The sequence below is a fragment of the Carcharodon carcharias genome, chromosome 3, assembly GCF_017639515.1.
Source record: "Carcharodon carcharias isolate sCarCar2 chromosome 3, sCarCar2.pri, whole genome shotgun sequence".
Taxonomy (NCBI): domain Eukaryota; kingdom Metazoa; phylum Chordata; class Chondrichthyes; order Lamniformes; family Lamnidae; genus Carcharodon; species Carcharodon carcharias.
In genome coordinates, this window is record NC_054469.1 from 59,241,013 (window position 1) to 59,255,305 (window position 14,293).

The window sequence follows — 14,293 nt, forward strand, 5'->3', positions numbered from 1 at the left end:
TGTTGTGATGGGGTTGTTACGGTATGAAATCTTGATCAACAGAAGAGCCCGTGAATTGGTAAACATCCCGTTTTTATATTCTTATTTCACTAAAAGGAAAGAAGTACCTTTTTACAGTAACTGATCTCATCAAACTGCATTGGACACCAGCATCATTCCAAAAATCCTTTTTATTTGTATTTTGGAAAAGTTGTTGCAGCATAAATGCAATTCTTCAGACATCTGCTTGTGCATATATATTTATATAAAACTGAATCTTCAAGGACGATGTAGATCAATAATTTAAATTGAAAAATCTGCTCTTTTCAGATGGTTGTTTTTAATTTTTTAAATCTTGTACCAAGATTGTTTTGGTTTAAAAGTGTGGGGTTGGCAGTAAACTGGAGTAGTGCAGTGGATTAAGAACAAAGAACAAAGAAAATTACAGCACAGGAACAGACCCTCCGGCCCTCCAAGCCTGCACCGATCATATTGCCCGTCAACTAAAACATTTTGCACTTCCGGGGTCCGTATCCCTCTATTCCGTCCTATTCATGTATTAGTACACTGATTTCACCCTCTGGGCCTTGTGTAAAAATACTAATGGTATGCAGTTCTCTTTTTTTTTATTGTTTCCAAGAGGCCTGTGTGAAGTTTTATCCCAGTTAATAGTGGGCATAGGTCCATAGCATAAAATTATCCATCTCTTGTCAAAATTGGCTCTGTTTCTTAGACCATAAGGATGCTGATATGTGAAAGTGGGGAAAGGAGCACTTTATTCCATTTACTTTACTATTGCAAAATAATGGGGGAGGCAGTGACGTAGTGGTATTGTCACTGGACTAATAATCCAGAGACCCAGGGTAATGCTGTGGGGACCCGGGTTTGAGTTCCACCATGGCAGATGGTGGCATTGAATTCAATAAAAATCTGGAATTAAAAGTCTAATGATGACTATGAAATCATTGTTGTAAAAAGGCATCTGGTTCACTAATGCCCTTTAGGGAGGAAATCTGCCATCCCTACCTGGTCTGCAATGTGGTTGGCTCTAAAATGCCCTCTGGAATGGCCCAGCAAGCCACTCAGTTGAATCAAATCACTAAAAACCCACTAAAAAAGAATGAACTCAGACGGACAACCTGGCATCGACCTAGGCACCAGAAACAAAACGGCTAACTTGGCGCTGTTGACCTTGCAAGGTCCTCCATAATAAAGTTTAGAGGCTTATGTGAAAATTGGGAGAGCTGTCTCACAGACTAGTCAAGCAACAGCCTGACATAGTCATTCTCACGGAGTCATACATTACAGATAATGTCCCAGACACCACCATCACCATCCCTGGATGTGTCCTATCCTAAACCCAGCAGAGGTGGCGGCACAGTGGAATGCACTCGGGAGGAGGTTGCTTTGGGAGGCCACAGCATCGAATCCGGACTCCATGAAGTCTCATGGCATCAGGTCAAAGGTGGGCAAGGAAACCTCCTGCTGATTACCATACACTGTCCCCCTCAGCTGATGAATCAGTGCTCCTCCGTTTTGAACACCACTTGGAGGAAGCACTGAGGGTGACAAGGGAGCAGAATGTACTCTGGGTGGGCGACTTCAATATTCCATCACCAAGAGTGGCTCAGTAGCACCACTACTGACCAAGCTGGCTGAGTCTTAAAGGAGATTGAGTCTGCAGCAGATGGTGAGGGAACCAACAATAGGGAAGAACATACTTGACCTTATCCTCACCAACCTGCCTGCTGCAGGTGTATCTGTCCATGGAAGTATCGGTAGGAGTGATGGCCACACAGTCCTTGTGCATACAAAGTCCCATCTTCACATTAAGGGTCCCCTCCATCATGTGTGGCACTACCACTGTACTAAATGGGTAGATTTCAAACAGATCTAGCAACTCAAGACTGGACATCCATGAGGCGCTGTAGGCCATCATCATCAGCAGAATTGTACTCGACCGCAATGTGGAACCTCATGGCCCGGCATATCCCCACTCTACCGTTGCCAGCAAGCTAGAGGATCACCCTGGTTCAATGAAGAGTGCAGGAGGGCATGCCAGGAGCAGCACCATCATACCTAAAAGTGAGAAATCAACCTAGTGAAGCTCCAACACAGGACTAATTGCCAAATTAGCCAAACAGCATAATTAGCAAGTGATAGAGCTAAACGATTCCTCAACCAACAGATCAAATCTAAGCTCTGCAGTCCTGCCACATCCAGTCATGAATGGACAATTAAACAACTCACTGGAGGAGGCGGCTACACAAATATCCCCATCCTCAATGATGGGGGAGCCCAGCGCATCAATGCACAAGGTAAAGCTGAAGCATTTGCAACAATCTTCAGCCAGAAGTGCTGAGTGGATGATCCATCTTGGCCTCCTCCGGAGGTCCCCAGCATTACAGATGCCAGTCTTTAGCAAATTTGATTCACTCCGCGTGATATCATGAAATGGCTGAAGGCATTGGATACTGCAAAGTCAATGGGAACTAACAATATTCCGGCAATGGTACTGAAGACGTGTGGTTCAAAACTTGCCATGCCCCTAGCCAAGCTGTTCCAGTACACCTCCAACACCAGGCATCTACCCGGGAATATGGAAAATTTCCCAGGTGTGTCCTGTACACACAAAGCAGGACAAATCTAACCTGACCAATTACCGCTCCATCAGTCTGCTCTGGATCATCAGTAAAGTGATGGAGGGCATCATCAACAATGCTATCAAGCAGCACTTGCTAAGCAATAACCTGCTCAGCAATGCTCTGTTTGGGTTCCACCTGGCCCACGCAGCTCCTGACCTCATTACAGCATTGGTTCCAACATGGACAAAGGAGCTGAACTCCTGAGGTGGGGTGGGAGTGACTGCCCTTGACATAATTGAAGCATTTTACCGAGTGTACCATCAAGGAGCCCTAGCAAAACTAGAATCAATGGGAATCAGGGAAAACTCTCTGCTGGTTATAGACATACCTAACACAAAGGTGTGATTGTTGGAGGTCAATTATCTCAATCCCAGCACATTACTACAGGAGTTCCTCAGGGTAGTGTCCTAGGCCAAACCATCTTCAGCTGCTTCATCAATGACCTGCTTTCCATCATAAGGTCTGTTATGATGTGGCAAATGATGTGTACCAGGCGGACCAGACCCGGGAAACTTGATTGCGCTATCACAATGGTTTTGCAATTTGTGTTTGTTTATTTTGAGATGCATGCACTGAATTCAGAAGTAATAAGTCCACCAAAACTTTGAGATTTAAAAAAATTAAATTGAAATATTTAACAAAAGAAAAGATTTCATGCACATACACAAGACTACAAATTACTACCATAATAACTCCTAAAATTCTCTATTAACCTGACAACCAGTTACGCCCCTATTTACGGAAACAGTCCAAAAATAGATTTCAGATTTTAAAACAGATCCAGCAAATTAACACAACACCCTGGACAGTGGAATTCCAAATGGCTTTTTCCAGCTTCAGTTTTGGTAGACAGCAGACTTATGTACAAATACTGGAGGCTTCATTAAGGCTACTTCACACACCTCTGTTAGATCCCACAATGCCTTCTCCTGACACACTGCCTCATTTTCCTTTATATATGTTTCTCTCTTCTGAGTATGTAAATTATATTGTTTTATATGTCTTTGAAATTGTATCTTCCTCACAATATAAAAACTTTCATGTTGCTGCTATTTATTGTCAATAACCTTTGGGGAAGAATAAACCCATTCCTCAGTCTTGTTTATCTAGCTAGCTATAAACAGACTGAGATCCCTTTGAAATCCAAATCTCCCTTTATTTATCTAACAATGGAAATTCCCTTCACCCTTTACATGCTAAGCCAGCATCCTTGTTTACTCATTAGCGTGTCAAGCACCTAGCTTCTTTTGATCAGTCAAAGCCTGCAGTCTACTTGACTCCAAATGTAATTAAATCACCCACGGATAGACCCAACTACTACTCCCCATAAACCTACTTTACAATAAACCATAAAAATATTATGAAAATGATTATACTCTCATGACAGGTCAGAAGTGGGGATGTTTGCTGATGATTGCACAATGTTCAGCATCATTCATGATTCCTAAGGTTCTGAAGCAGTCCATGTCCAAATGCAACGAGACCTGGACAATATCCAGACTTGGGCTGACAAGTAGCAAGTAACATTCATGCCACAAAAGTGCCAGGCAGTGACCATTGCCAACAAGAGAGAATCTAACGATCACCCCTTGATTCAGTGGCATTACCATCGCTGAATCTCCCACTATCAATAACCTTGGGGTTACCATTGACCAGAAACTGAATTGGACTAGCCATTTAAATACTGTGGCTACAAACGCAGGCCAGAGGCTAGGAATCCTGTGGCAAGTAACTCACCTCCTTACACCCCAAAGCATGTCCACCATCTAAAGGCACAAGTCAGGAGTGTGATGGAATACTCTCCACTTCCCTGGATGAGTGAAACTTCAACAACACCCAAGAAGCCTGACACCATCCAGGACAAAGCCTGCTTGATTGGCACCTCATCCACAAATATTCATTCCCTCCACCACCGACGAACAGTGACAGCAGTGTATACCATCTATAAGATGCGCTGCAGAAACTCACTAAGGCTCGTTAGACAACACCTTCCAAAGCCACGACCGCTACCAATCTAGAAGGACAAAGGCAATGGACACATGGGAACAACACCACCTGGGAGATCCCCCCCCACCAAGTCACTCACCATCCTGACTTGGAAAAATATTGCTGGTCCTTCAATGTTGCTGGGTCAAAATCCTGGAACTCCCTCCCTAACAGCATTGTGAGTGTACCTACACCACATAGACTGTGGCGGTTCAAGAAGGCAGCTCATGACCACCTTCTCAAGGGATGGGCAATAAATGCTGGCCTAGCCAGTGACGCCTACATTCCATGAACAAATAAAAAGAAAAATGGTGGTTCTAGTGTTGACTACAAAAAGAGTTATAGTTGGCCTGTGCCTCTGACAGCACTGCTACTGCTAACTGCATAAACGCTTGATAATAGAGATGAACATGTTTTGTCCTGGCATTTGCTGGCTGAACTGTTTTGCATCCACTGTAGTGATTATTTCTCAGTTGTTGTAAATATGTGGCTATATGTTGAGGCAGTGTACTTTAAATTTTATAAAACTTGAACAGAGGGAAAAATACTTATGTATGATTCTGTATTTATATTTGGTCTTGCATGCAGTAAGGGGAAAGTACAGTCTTTGAAGTCATCCTATTGGACAATATACTGTAGCTCATTGTATTAACTAGCTTGCTTTAATTTTTTCAGAGAATTGAAGTTCTTCGTAATAGCTTTAAACAACAGCTTGATGATGAAATAGCAAAGATCAATGCTGGATTCAAGGTTAGTATGACTGACTGTTTATGTTTACCTTTCAATATTGGCACCAAAAAGGATGCATTTAACAGTCAATGGTACAGCCTTCCGGACTGAATATTGAATTCAACAACTTTAGGTCGTGAGCTCCCTCCCCCATCCCCACCCCCTTTCTGTTTCCCCCTTCCCTTTTTTTTCCCAATAAATTATAAAGATTTTCCTTTTCCCACCTATTTCCATTATATAAAAAAAAACCCCACTAGAGCTATACCTTGAGTGCCCTACCATCCATTCTTAATTAGCACATTCGTTTAGATAATATCACCAACTTTAACCTTAACACCTATGTGTTCTATTGTACTATTGTCGTTGACATCTTTTGATGATCTGCTTCTATCACTGCTTGTTTGTCCCTACAACCACACATCCACCCCCCCCCACCTCTCTCTCTCTCTCCGCCCCCCCACACACACATCTTAAACCAGCTTATATTTCAACTCTTTCTTGGACTCGAACTCAAGTTCTGTCGAAGGGTCATGAGGACTCGAAACGTCAACTCTTTTCTTCTCCGCCGATGCTGCCAGACCTGCTGAGTTTTTCCAGGTAATTCTGTTTTTGTTATGCATTTAACATGTATTTTTTAAAAATTTGCCTTCTTAATGCATAATCTGATTTTTTTCATTCCTTATTGTTTATGGCCATAATATTTGGCTCTCTATCATCACTAATTTCAGTGCTACAGGAGCCAGATGTAAAAAAAAACAGGCAGGGGCTCCTCTCCCAATGACTTCCAACTCAGCCTGTTTTGTAGTATAATAGAGCGATGTCCTGTGTGTGCACCAAAACATTCGGAGTGGGCAGACTGAAGTCAGCTAGTGATGAATGCTGATTTGGCACCTGACCTGCCATTTTAGACCCCATCATTCCTGTTTAAGCCCTCCCTTAAACAAGCACAGCTGCACTAGAGTTCATCTGCATGAGGGAACCTCCACTAGCTTTACTTAAAGGTTCAACTTTTGGATGAGGCGCTTTTGATTTATTTTTTGCTGCTTGAGAGGTAGTGGAACTGTTGTGTTATTGGAGGAGTTGACAAGCTTTTTTCAATCACAAGGGACTGTGCTGGATCTTTGGAAGGATTTGTGTGGTTTTGAAAGGATTCTGAGTGCACCACTTGCACCTATTTGTAGAGGCTATTGTAGTTCTTCTTGTGCAATCGCATGACTGTGAGATGGAGCAGAGGTAGCAGAAAGGAGAAGCTGCTCACAGAGAGAGTGCAGAGGAGGGCTCTCACCAGGATGCCTTTTGCACCTAATGTCTTCAGAGAGCACTTTAACCCTCACCTAAGCTATGAGCAGTGTCTGCAGGGGTTACAGTTCACCATGTAGATGGCCACAGAACTGTGCCACCTCCTTGACCCGGACCTGCAGAAGCAGGATAAGGACAGCACTGCTAGTAGCTGTCAAGATCACCATGGCCTTCAATTTCTATGCCAGTGAATCTTTCCAGGCTGGAGCCAGCGATATCACTGATATACCTCAGTTTACCATCCATCTCAGAGGTCACCGAGGAGGGAACTGCATTGCCTTCTCAATAACTAGAGAGAAGCAGGAGGCATGAGCGTAAGGCTCTGCCAGGATAGTGGGCTTCCCCCATGGTGCAGGGAGCCATTGATTGCACGCGTTGCATCTTAATAGGAAGATGTACTGAAAAGGCAAAGGGTTTTACTTCCTGGATAAGCAGATGGTTTTCGAACAGGCATTCCCTCTGTGCTGGTAATAGTCCCAATGCTTTCATCTTGTGCCAGTCAGCAGACCCAGACACCTTTGAACCAGACCGGAGGATAGCTGCTCAGTGACAAGGGCAATCCACTGTTCACATGGCTGGTAACAGCTCTCCATCACCAAGGATGTGGAGGATTTGGAGTGGAGCGGTCCATTAGTGAACTGAAGCAATGTTTCTGCTGTCTGGACTGCTTGGGGGGAGCCCTTCAGTAATTGTCGGAGCATATCTCCCAATTCGTGATGGTCTGCTGTATCTTAGGAACATGGAAACATAGGAAATAGGAGCAGAAGTAAGCCATTTGGCCCTTTGAACCCTCTGCACTATTCAGCTAGATCAGGGTTGATGATCTACCTCAATGCCATTTTCTCACGCTATTTCCAAATTCTTTGATGTCCTTAATATCTTGAAAGCTATCAATCTCTGTCTTGAACATACTCAATGACTGAGCCTCCACTGCCCTCTGGGGTAGAGAATTCCAAATATTCATCACCCTCCTTGTCTCCACCCTAACTGGCCTACCCTGTATCCTGAAACTGTGACCCCTTGTTCTAGACCTCCCAGTCAGGGGAAACATCCTTGCTGCATTTACCCTGTCGTGCCCTGTAAGAATTTTCTGTTTTAATGAGATCACCTTTCATTCTTCTGAACTCCAGAGAATACAGGCCCAGCATCCTCACTCTCTCCTCAAATACAATCCTGCCATTTGAGGAGCCTGGTGATGCTTCGTTGCACTCCCTTTATGACAATTATATCTTTCTTTGGATGAGGAGACCAAAACTATACACACTACTCCAGGTGTGATCTCACCAAGGGTCTATACAATTGCCGCAAGACATCTTTACTCCTGTACTCAAATCCTCTTGCAAGGAAGGCCAACATACCATTTCCCTTTCTAATTGCTTGCTGCATGTGCATGTTAGCTTTCAGCGCCTTATGAACGAGGACACCTAGTCCCTTTGGACATCAACACTTCCCAGTCTCTCACCAATTAAGAAATACCCTGTATTTCTGTTTTCCCCACCAAAGTGGATACTTCACATTTTTCCACCTGCCATGCTCCTGTGCACTCACTTAGCCTGTCTAAATCCCCTTGAACCCTTCTTGCATCCTCCTCACAACTCACATTCCCACCTAGTTTTGTATCATTAGCAAACTTGGAAATATTACATTGGGTCCCCACATCCAGGTCATTGATATAGATTCTGAAAAGCTGGGGTCCAAGCGTTGATCCATTAGTTACAGCCTGCCAACCTGAGAATGGCCCGTTTATTTCTACCTTCTGTTTTCCATCCGTTAACGAGGAGATGGTGGCGCAGTGGTAATGTCACTGGACTAGTAATAGAGAGGCCCAGACGAATGCCCTGGGGAAATAGGTTCAAATCCCACCATGGCATCAGGTGGAATTTGAATTCAATTAATAAAATCCAGAATTGAAAGCTAGTCTCAGTAATGGTGACCATGAGACTATCATCGATTGCTGGAAAACCTATCTGATTCACTAATGTCCTTTAGGGTAGGAAATCTGCCGTCCTTACCTGGTCTGGCGTACATGTGGCTCCAGATCCACAGCAATGTGATTAACTCTTAACTGCACTAGCAAGCCATTCAGTTCAAGGGCACTTAGGGATGGGCAACAAACAAATAAATATAGAAAATAGGAGCAGGAGTCATTCCTGAGACTGTGACCCCTTGTTCTGGACCCTCCCAGCCAGAAGAAACATCATCCCTGCATCCAGTCTGTCCAGCCCTGTCAGAATTTTATATGTTTCAATGAGATTGCCTCTCATTCTTCTGTACTCCAGTAAATACAGGCCTAGCTGACCCAATCTCTCCTCATATGACAATCCTGCCATCCCAGAAATTAATCTGGTGAAAAAATGGTTGCCTGCATCCCATGAATGAATAAAGAACCAATTCTCAATCCATACCAGTGTATTACCCCCCAGTCCCATGTGCTCTAATCTTGTTTAGTAATCTCTTGTGTGGTGTCTTATCGAAAGCCTGCTGAAAATCCAAATACACCACATTCACTGGTTTCCCCTTAATATTTCTTGCGAGTTGTCCTGATGTGTGCAAGACCACAGAATAGGGATGGGGAATCTTTTTCTTATCACAGGCCATTCATATATAGACAAAATCAGTTGCGGGCCCCACACACATACAAAAATCGACTTAATAACCTTTTTTTTAGAGCGAATACAGAAACGTTCAACTCAGCTGTTGTTTTAATGCGATGGCTGAATTTGAATATTATATTATTAAATAATATTATAGTAATTTAGCTGATGCTTTTACCCAATGCAAATTTGTAACGATGATGATAAATGTTATTTTGAAGGTGCTATTGTCATAGGTCTGTATTTTTAGGAATCTTACTGCAGGCTGGATGAAATCGAGTAACGGGCCGGATCTGGCCCATGGGCCGAAGGTTCCTCACCTCTGTGATAGTGCCGTAGAAAAGTTACGGTGCAGAAGGAGGCCATTTAGCCTATCATGTCTGTGCCGGCCAAAAAAAGAAACTAGCCATCAATTTTAATCCCACTTTTCAGCACCTGGTCCATTGCCTTGCAGGTTACAGCATTTCTGGTGCAGACCCAGATACCTTTTAAATGAGTTGAGCGTTTCAGCCTCAACCACCAATTTAGGCAGTGAATTCCAGATGCCCACTACCCTCTGGATGAAAAAGCTATTCCTCATGTCCCCTCTAATCCTTCTACCAATCACCTTAAATCTATGTCCCCTGGTAATTGACCCCTCAGCCAGGGGAAACAGTCTTTCCTGTCTATCTATGCCTCTCTTAATTTTGTACGCCACAATTAGGTCACTCCCTCAGCCTTCTCTGCTCTATTGAAAACAACCCTAATCTATCCAATCTTTCCTCATAGCTGCAATTTTCAAGCCCTGGCAACATTCTCTGTATTCTCTCCAGAGCAATTATGTCCTTCCTGTAATGTGATGACCAGAACTGTATACAAAATTCCAGCTGAAGATGAAGATAAAAAGTTTCTTCAAAAAATGTGTTGTTTTCAGCAATACTCAAGTTCTGTACTACCAAGCGACTATCTTACATTTATGACCTCTAGTTTTGGACTTGCTCTCAAGTAGAAAATATTTCCTTCACATCCATTGTGCCTGTGCCAGATCTTGAAAAGAGCTACCCAATTTAGTCCGACTCCTGTTATGATACAGCAGTTGATAAAGGCTGAGTTGTTTAAATCCCAGAGGAAAACTTGAACAACTGTCATAATCTATATTTTCAAATGGCATGTTTGAGATGCAGCTCTGAATTCAGGAGTAAGACCACCAAGCCTCAAAAGGTTTTTTATATAAAACTAAATTAAACATTTATTAATTCAACAAAAAATTAAACACATACACATGTCTACAAATTAATACCATTATAACTTTTAAACAAATCCCCAAATTAATCACTCCCAGGTAAATCTTCACCAAGGCACTAATAACCCATAGACTTTAAACAGACACCAGGCAAAGCACGTTTGACCGTACAAATTCAAAATGAGGTTCCTTGCAATTTGGTTCCTTTGCAGACACATTGTATGCTTTCAGGCTGGTTAGATCTTAAATGCCTCTGTCTTACACACAAACTCCTTTCTGTTTATACCTAGCTTTTCCTTTGAATGTAAATTTCCCATTGTATCACCAGGCTTGTAATGTTACACCACCTAACAATAATATTTTCATCCCACTAATTTTATTAGCGATATAAACACATTGCTTGGCATCTCCCAGCTAGTTGCATGATTTTACTCCCACTCTTGAATGCTTCATTCAACAAGTACAAATGTACACCTTTAACATCTATGTTTCTAAACTTCCCCACAGTTACCTAATTACCATTTCAAACCTGCTTCTTTCTATACATCAAAGCACCCAGACTAGCTGGTTTTAATCCAATTAAGGCACACACACATAGACACCACTGAAACTATTTTAAAAAATAATTTCCAATAATATTATAGACATTGATCTCTTCATGACACTCCTATGCTCTTTTCCCATAACCCTGCAAGTTTCCATCAGGTCCTATCCAGTTCCCTCATAGAATTGTGGAATGGTATTACCAAAACCTATCACAGAGACTGTTGTGAAGATTTTCAAAAGGATGGTTTGTCAAAATGATTATTGAATAGACTTGACTTGTTAACCTTGGTCAGACCCTGGAGCGTTGCATGCACTTTTGATCCCACACCTCAGGAAAGCTATACAAGCCTTAGAGCAGTGAAAATTTTCCAAAACAATACTTTGCCTTAAAGGCTTAATTTATTAGAACAGATTGCATAAACTTGGCTTGAATTCATTTGTGCTTAGAGGGTCTAGCAGCATTGTTTACAATTGATGAACTATTTTCTTCTGTTGGGGGACACAATTGAACAGGGAGGCACAATCTTAAAATTAGAGCTAGGCCATTTGGGAGCAAAATCAAGAAGCACTTTTTCACATAAAGGCAAGTGGAAATGTGGAATTCTCTTTTCCAAAGGTCGTGGATGTGGAATAAATTGAAATTTCAATGACTGAGAATTAGATTGTTTATTAGGCAAGAATGTTAAGAGATATGGATCAAAGGTAGGTAAATGGAGCTGAGCTACAGTTCAGCCATGATGTAGTTGCACAGCACTAGAACAGGCTAAAGGGGGTGATCTTGGCTTCAACTGAAAGTAGGTTATAAGGATTTTGCTGCTTGTGTGGAATAAATAATTTATCATACAAAAGGCATAGCATTACTTTAAATTAGAGAGCACACATATATACATGAATGTTCACTGATTAAAAAAGAAAAGGGTTGAAAATTGCCTTAATAAAGTTTAGAAATTGAAGCGCTGCTGCCCAAATGAGGATGTAAAACACAGACTATTTTAACAGACAGCTGAATCATTTACTTGTATTTAAATTAGACAAAAAAACACACATTGTTCATGAGGCCAGCCCCAAAATAAAAGTAAAAAGAAATTCAGCTTTCACAATATTGTCTCTGAGAATGTGAATGCTTTCCAATCCTCTCCAGCATTCTTGAAGTATAAGGAGGAACTAAACTTAGAGATATTACTGATTAATATTATAGTTATGGGAAATTTACCTAAAGTCATGGGACAATGTCACCAAGATAGAAGGAGTTTGCTTCTGCAGCAATACTTCTCCAAATCACCAGAAAGCTAGGACAATGACCAGAAGGAATTTATTGAATAAAGATTGGTCATTTGTATCTCTCATAATACTGCTTGTATGGGAGTACAGTTGAAAAGCACCATTCTCCTGACATTACTGTTAGGAGTACCATTCACCATGCCAACTGTAGCTCAATTGGTAACACTCTTGCCTCTGAGGTAGTAAGTTGTAGATTCAAGTCTCAATTCAGAGCAGAAGTACAAAAGTTGAGGCTGACATCCAATGCACTATTGAGAGTGTGTTGCACTGTTGGAGATGCTGTCTTTCAGATGATATGTTAAACCAAGGCCCTAGCTGCCCTTTCAGGTGGAAGTAAAACATCCTAAGGCACGACTTTAGAAAACAGCACTTTTCTCCACTGTCCTGGCAACATTTATCCCTCAATTTGGTAACACTTGAGAAAAGAAAACCAGTTTATCTGGTCATGATTATATTGCTGTTTATGGGAGTTTGTCGTGTACAAATTGGCTGTCTCCTATATTACAATGACTACATTTCAAAAGTACTTCAAAGCTGTAAAATCCTTTGTGATGTCCTGAGGCTGTGAAAGGTGTTACATAAAGGCAAGTCTTTCTTTCCATTAACTAGCTTCAGTTTGTATTCCATGGCCACTGAACATGCACAATGTGATTGTGACATGGTGTCCAGTGTTATCATGACTGGTTGAGGGTTTTGCCAAATCTGTTTTGTTTGACTTGGGGTCTGTGGATTGTGTTGCTGCTAGTTCTGTGCCCTTTCTAAACACAGGAGCTAAGATTCAGAGGAGAGAAAATTTTTTCTTTTCCCACCATCTGTCTCTAAACATCAGGCTGTCAGCTGCTGGTAGCCCAAGGCATAAGAGCCAAACGATAACTACTGAAAAGACCATGACAAGAAGTGAATAGCACTATTACATACTATTCGATGTGGTCTAACTAAGAGTCTATATAAGCTGAACATAACTTCTCTATTTTTAAATTTTATCTCACTAGAAATGAATCCCAGTGCTTGGCTTTTTCTACTTATGGCTTTATTAACCTGCATTGCTACTTATAATGATTTGTGTATCTGTGTCCTACTGTATCTGCCTGTGCTCCTCCATCATATTAAGCCTCTTATTATCCAAGTAGTATGGCCTCCTTATTTATCCTAGCAAAGTCCACCACGTCACACTTACCTCTTTTTGAACTAATTTACCAGTTACATGCCCATTCTGATGCTGATCGATGTCCTTTTAACATAGAAACATAGAAAATAGGAGCAGGAGTAGGCCAATCAGCCCTTCGCGCTTGCTCCACCATTCATTATGATCATGGCTGATCATCCAACTCAATAGCCTGCTCCTGTTTTCTCCCAATATCTTTTGATCCCTTTCACCCCAAGAGCTATATCTAACTCCTTCTTGAAAACATACAATGTTTTGGCCTCAACTACTTCCTGTGGTAGTGAATTCCACAAGCTCACCACTCTTTGGGCGATGAAATTTCTCCTCATCTCAGTCCTAAATGGTTTACCCTGTATTCTGGACTTCTCCACCATCGGGAACATCCTTCCTGCATCTACCCTGTCTAGTCCTGTTAGAATTTTACAGGTTTCTATAAGATCCCCCCTCATTCTTCTGAACTTAAGCAAATATAATCCTAACTGACTCAGTCTCTCCTCATATATCAGTCCCACCTTCCCAGGAATCAGTCTGGTAAACCTTCGCTGCACTCCCTCTATAGCAAGAACATCCTTCCTCAGATAAGGAGACCAAAACTGCACATAATATTCCAGGTGTGGTCTCACCAAAGCCCTGTATAATTGCAGCAAGACATCCCTGCTCCTGTACTCAAATTCTCTCGCTATGAAGGCCAACAAAACATTTGCCTTCTTTACCACCTGCTGCACCTGCATGCTTACCTTCAGCGACTGGTGTACGAGGACACCCAGGTCACGTTGCACATTCCCCTCTCTCAATTTATAGCCATTCAGATAATAATCTGCCTTCCTGTTTTTGCTACCAAAGTGGA

At 42.0% G+C, this 14,293-nt stretch overlaps 1 protein-coding gene across 1 annotated transcript in view; it reads left to right on the forward strand.

Annotated features, from left to right (window-relative positions):
* Positions 1-14,293, forward strand: part of LOC121275999 (uncharacterized protein C10orf67, mitochondrial-like) — a 151,498-nt gene that overhangs the window by 13,640 nt on the left and 123,565 nt on the right. The window contains exon 4 of the mRNA XM_041183943.1: positions 5,286-5,360. Within this exon, the coding sequence (XP_041039877.1) occupies positions 5,286-5,360 (75 nt within the window). The remainder of the gene's footprint in view (positions 1-5,285; positions 5,361-14,293) is intronic.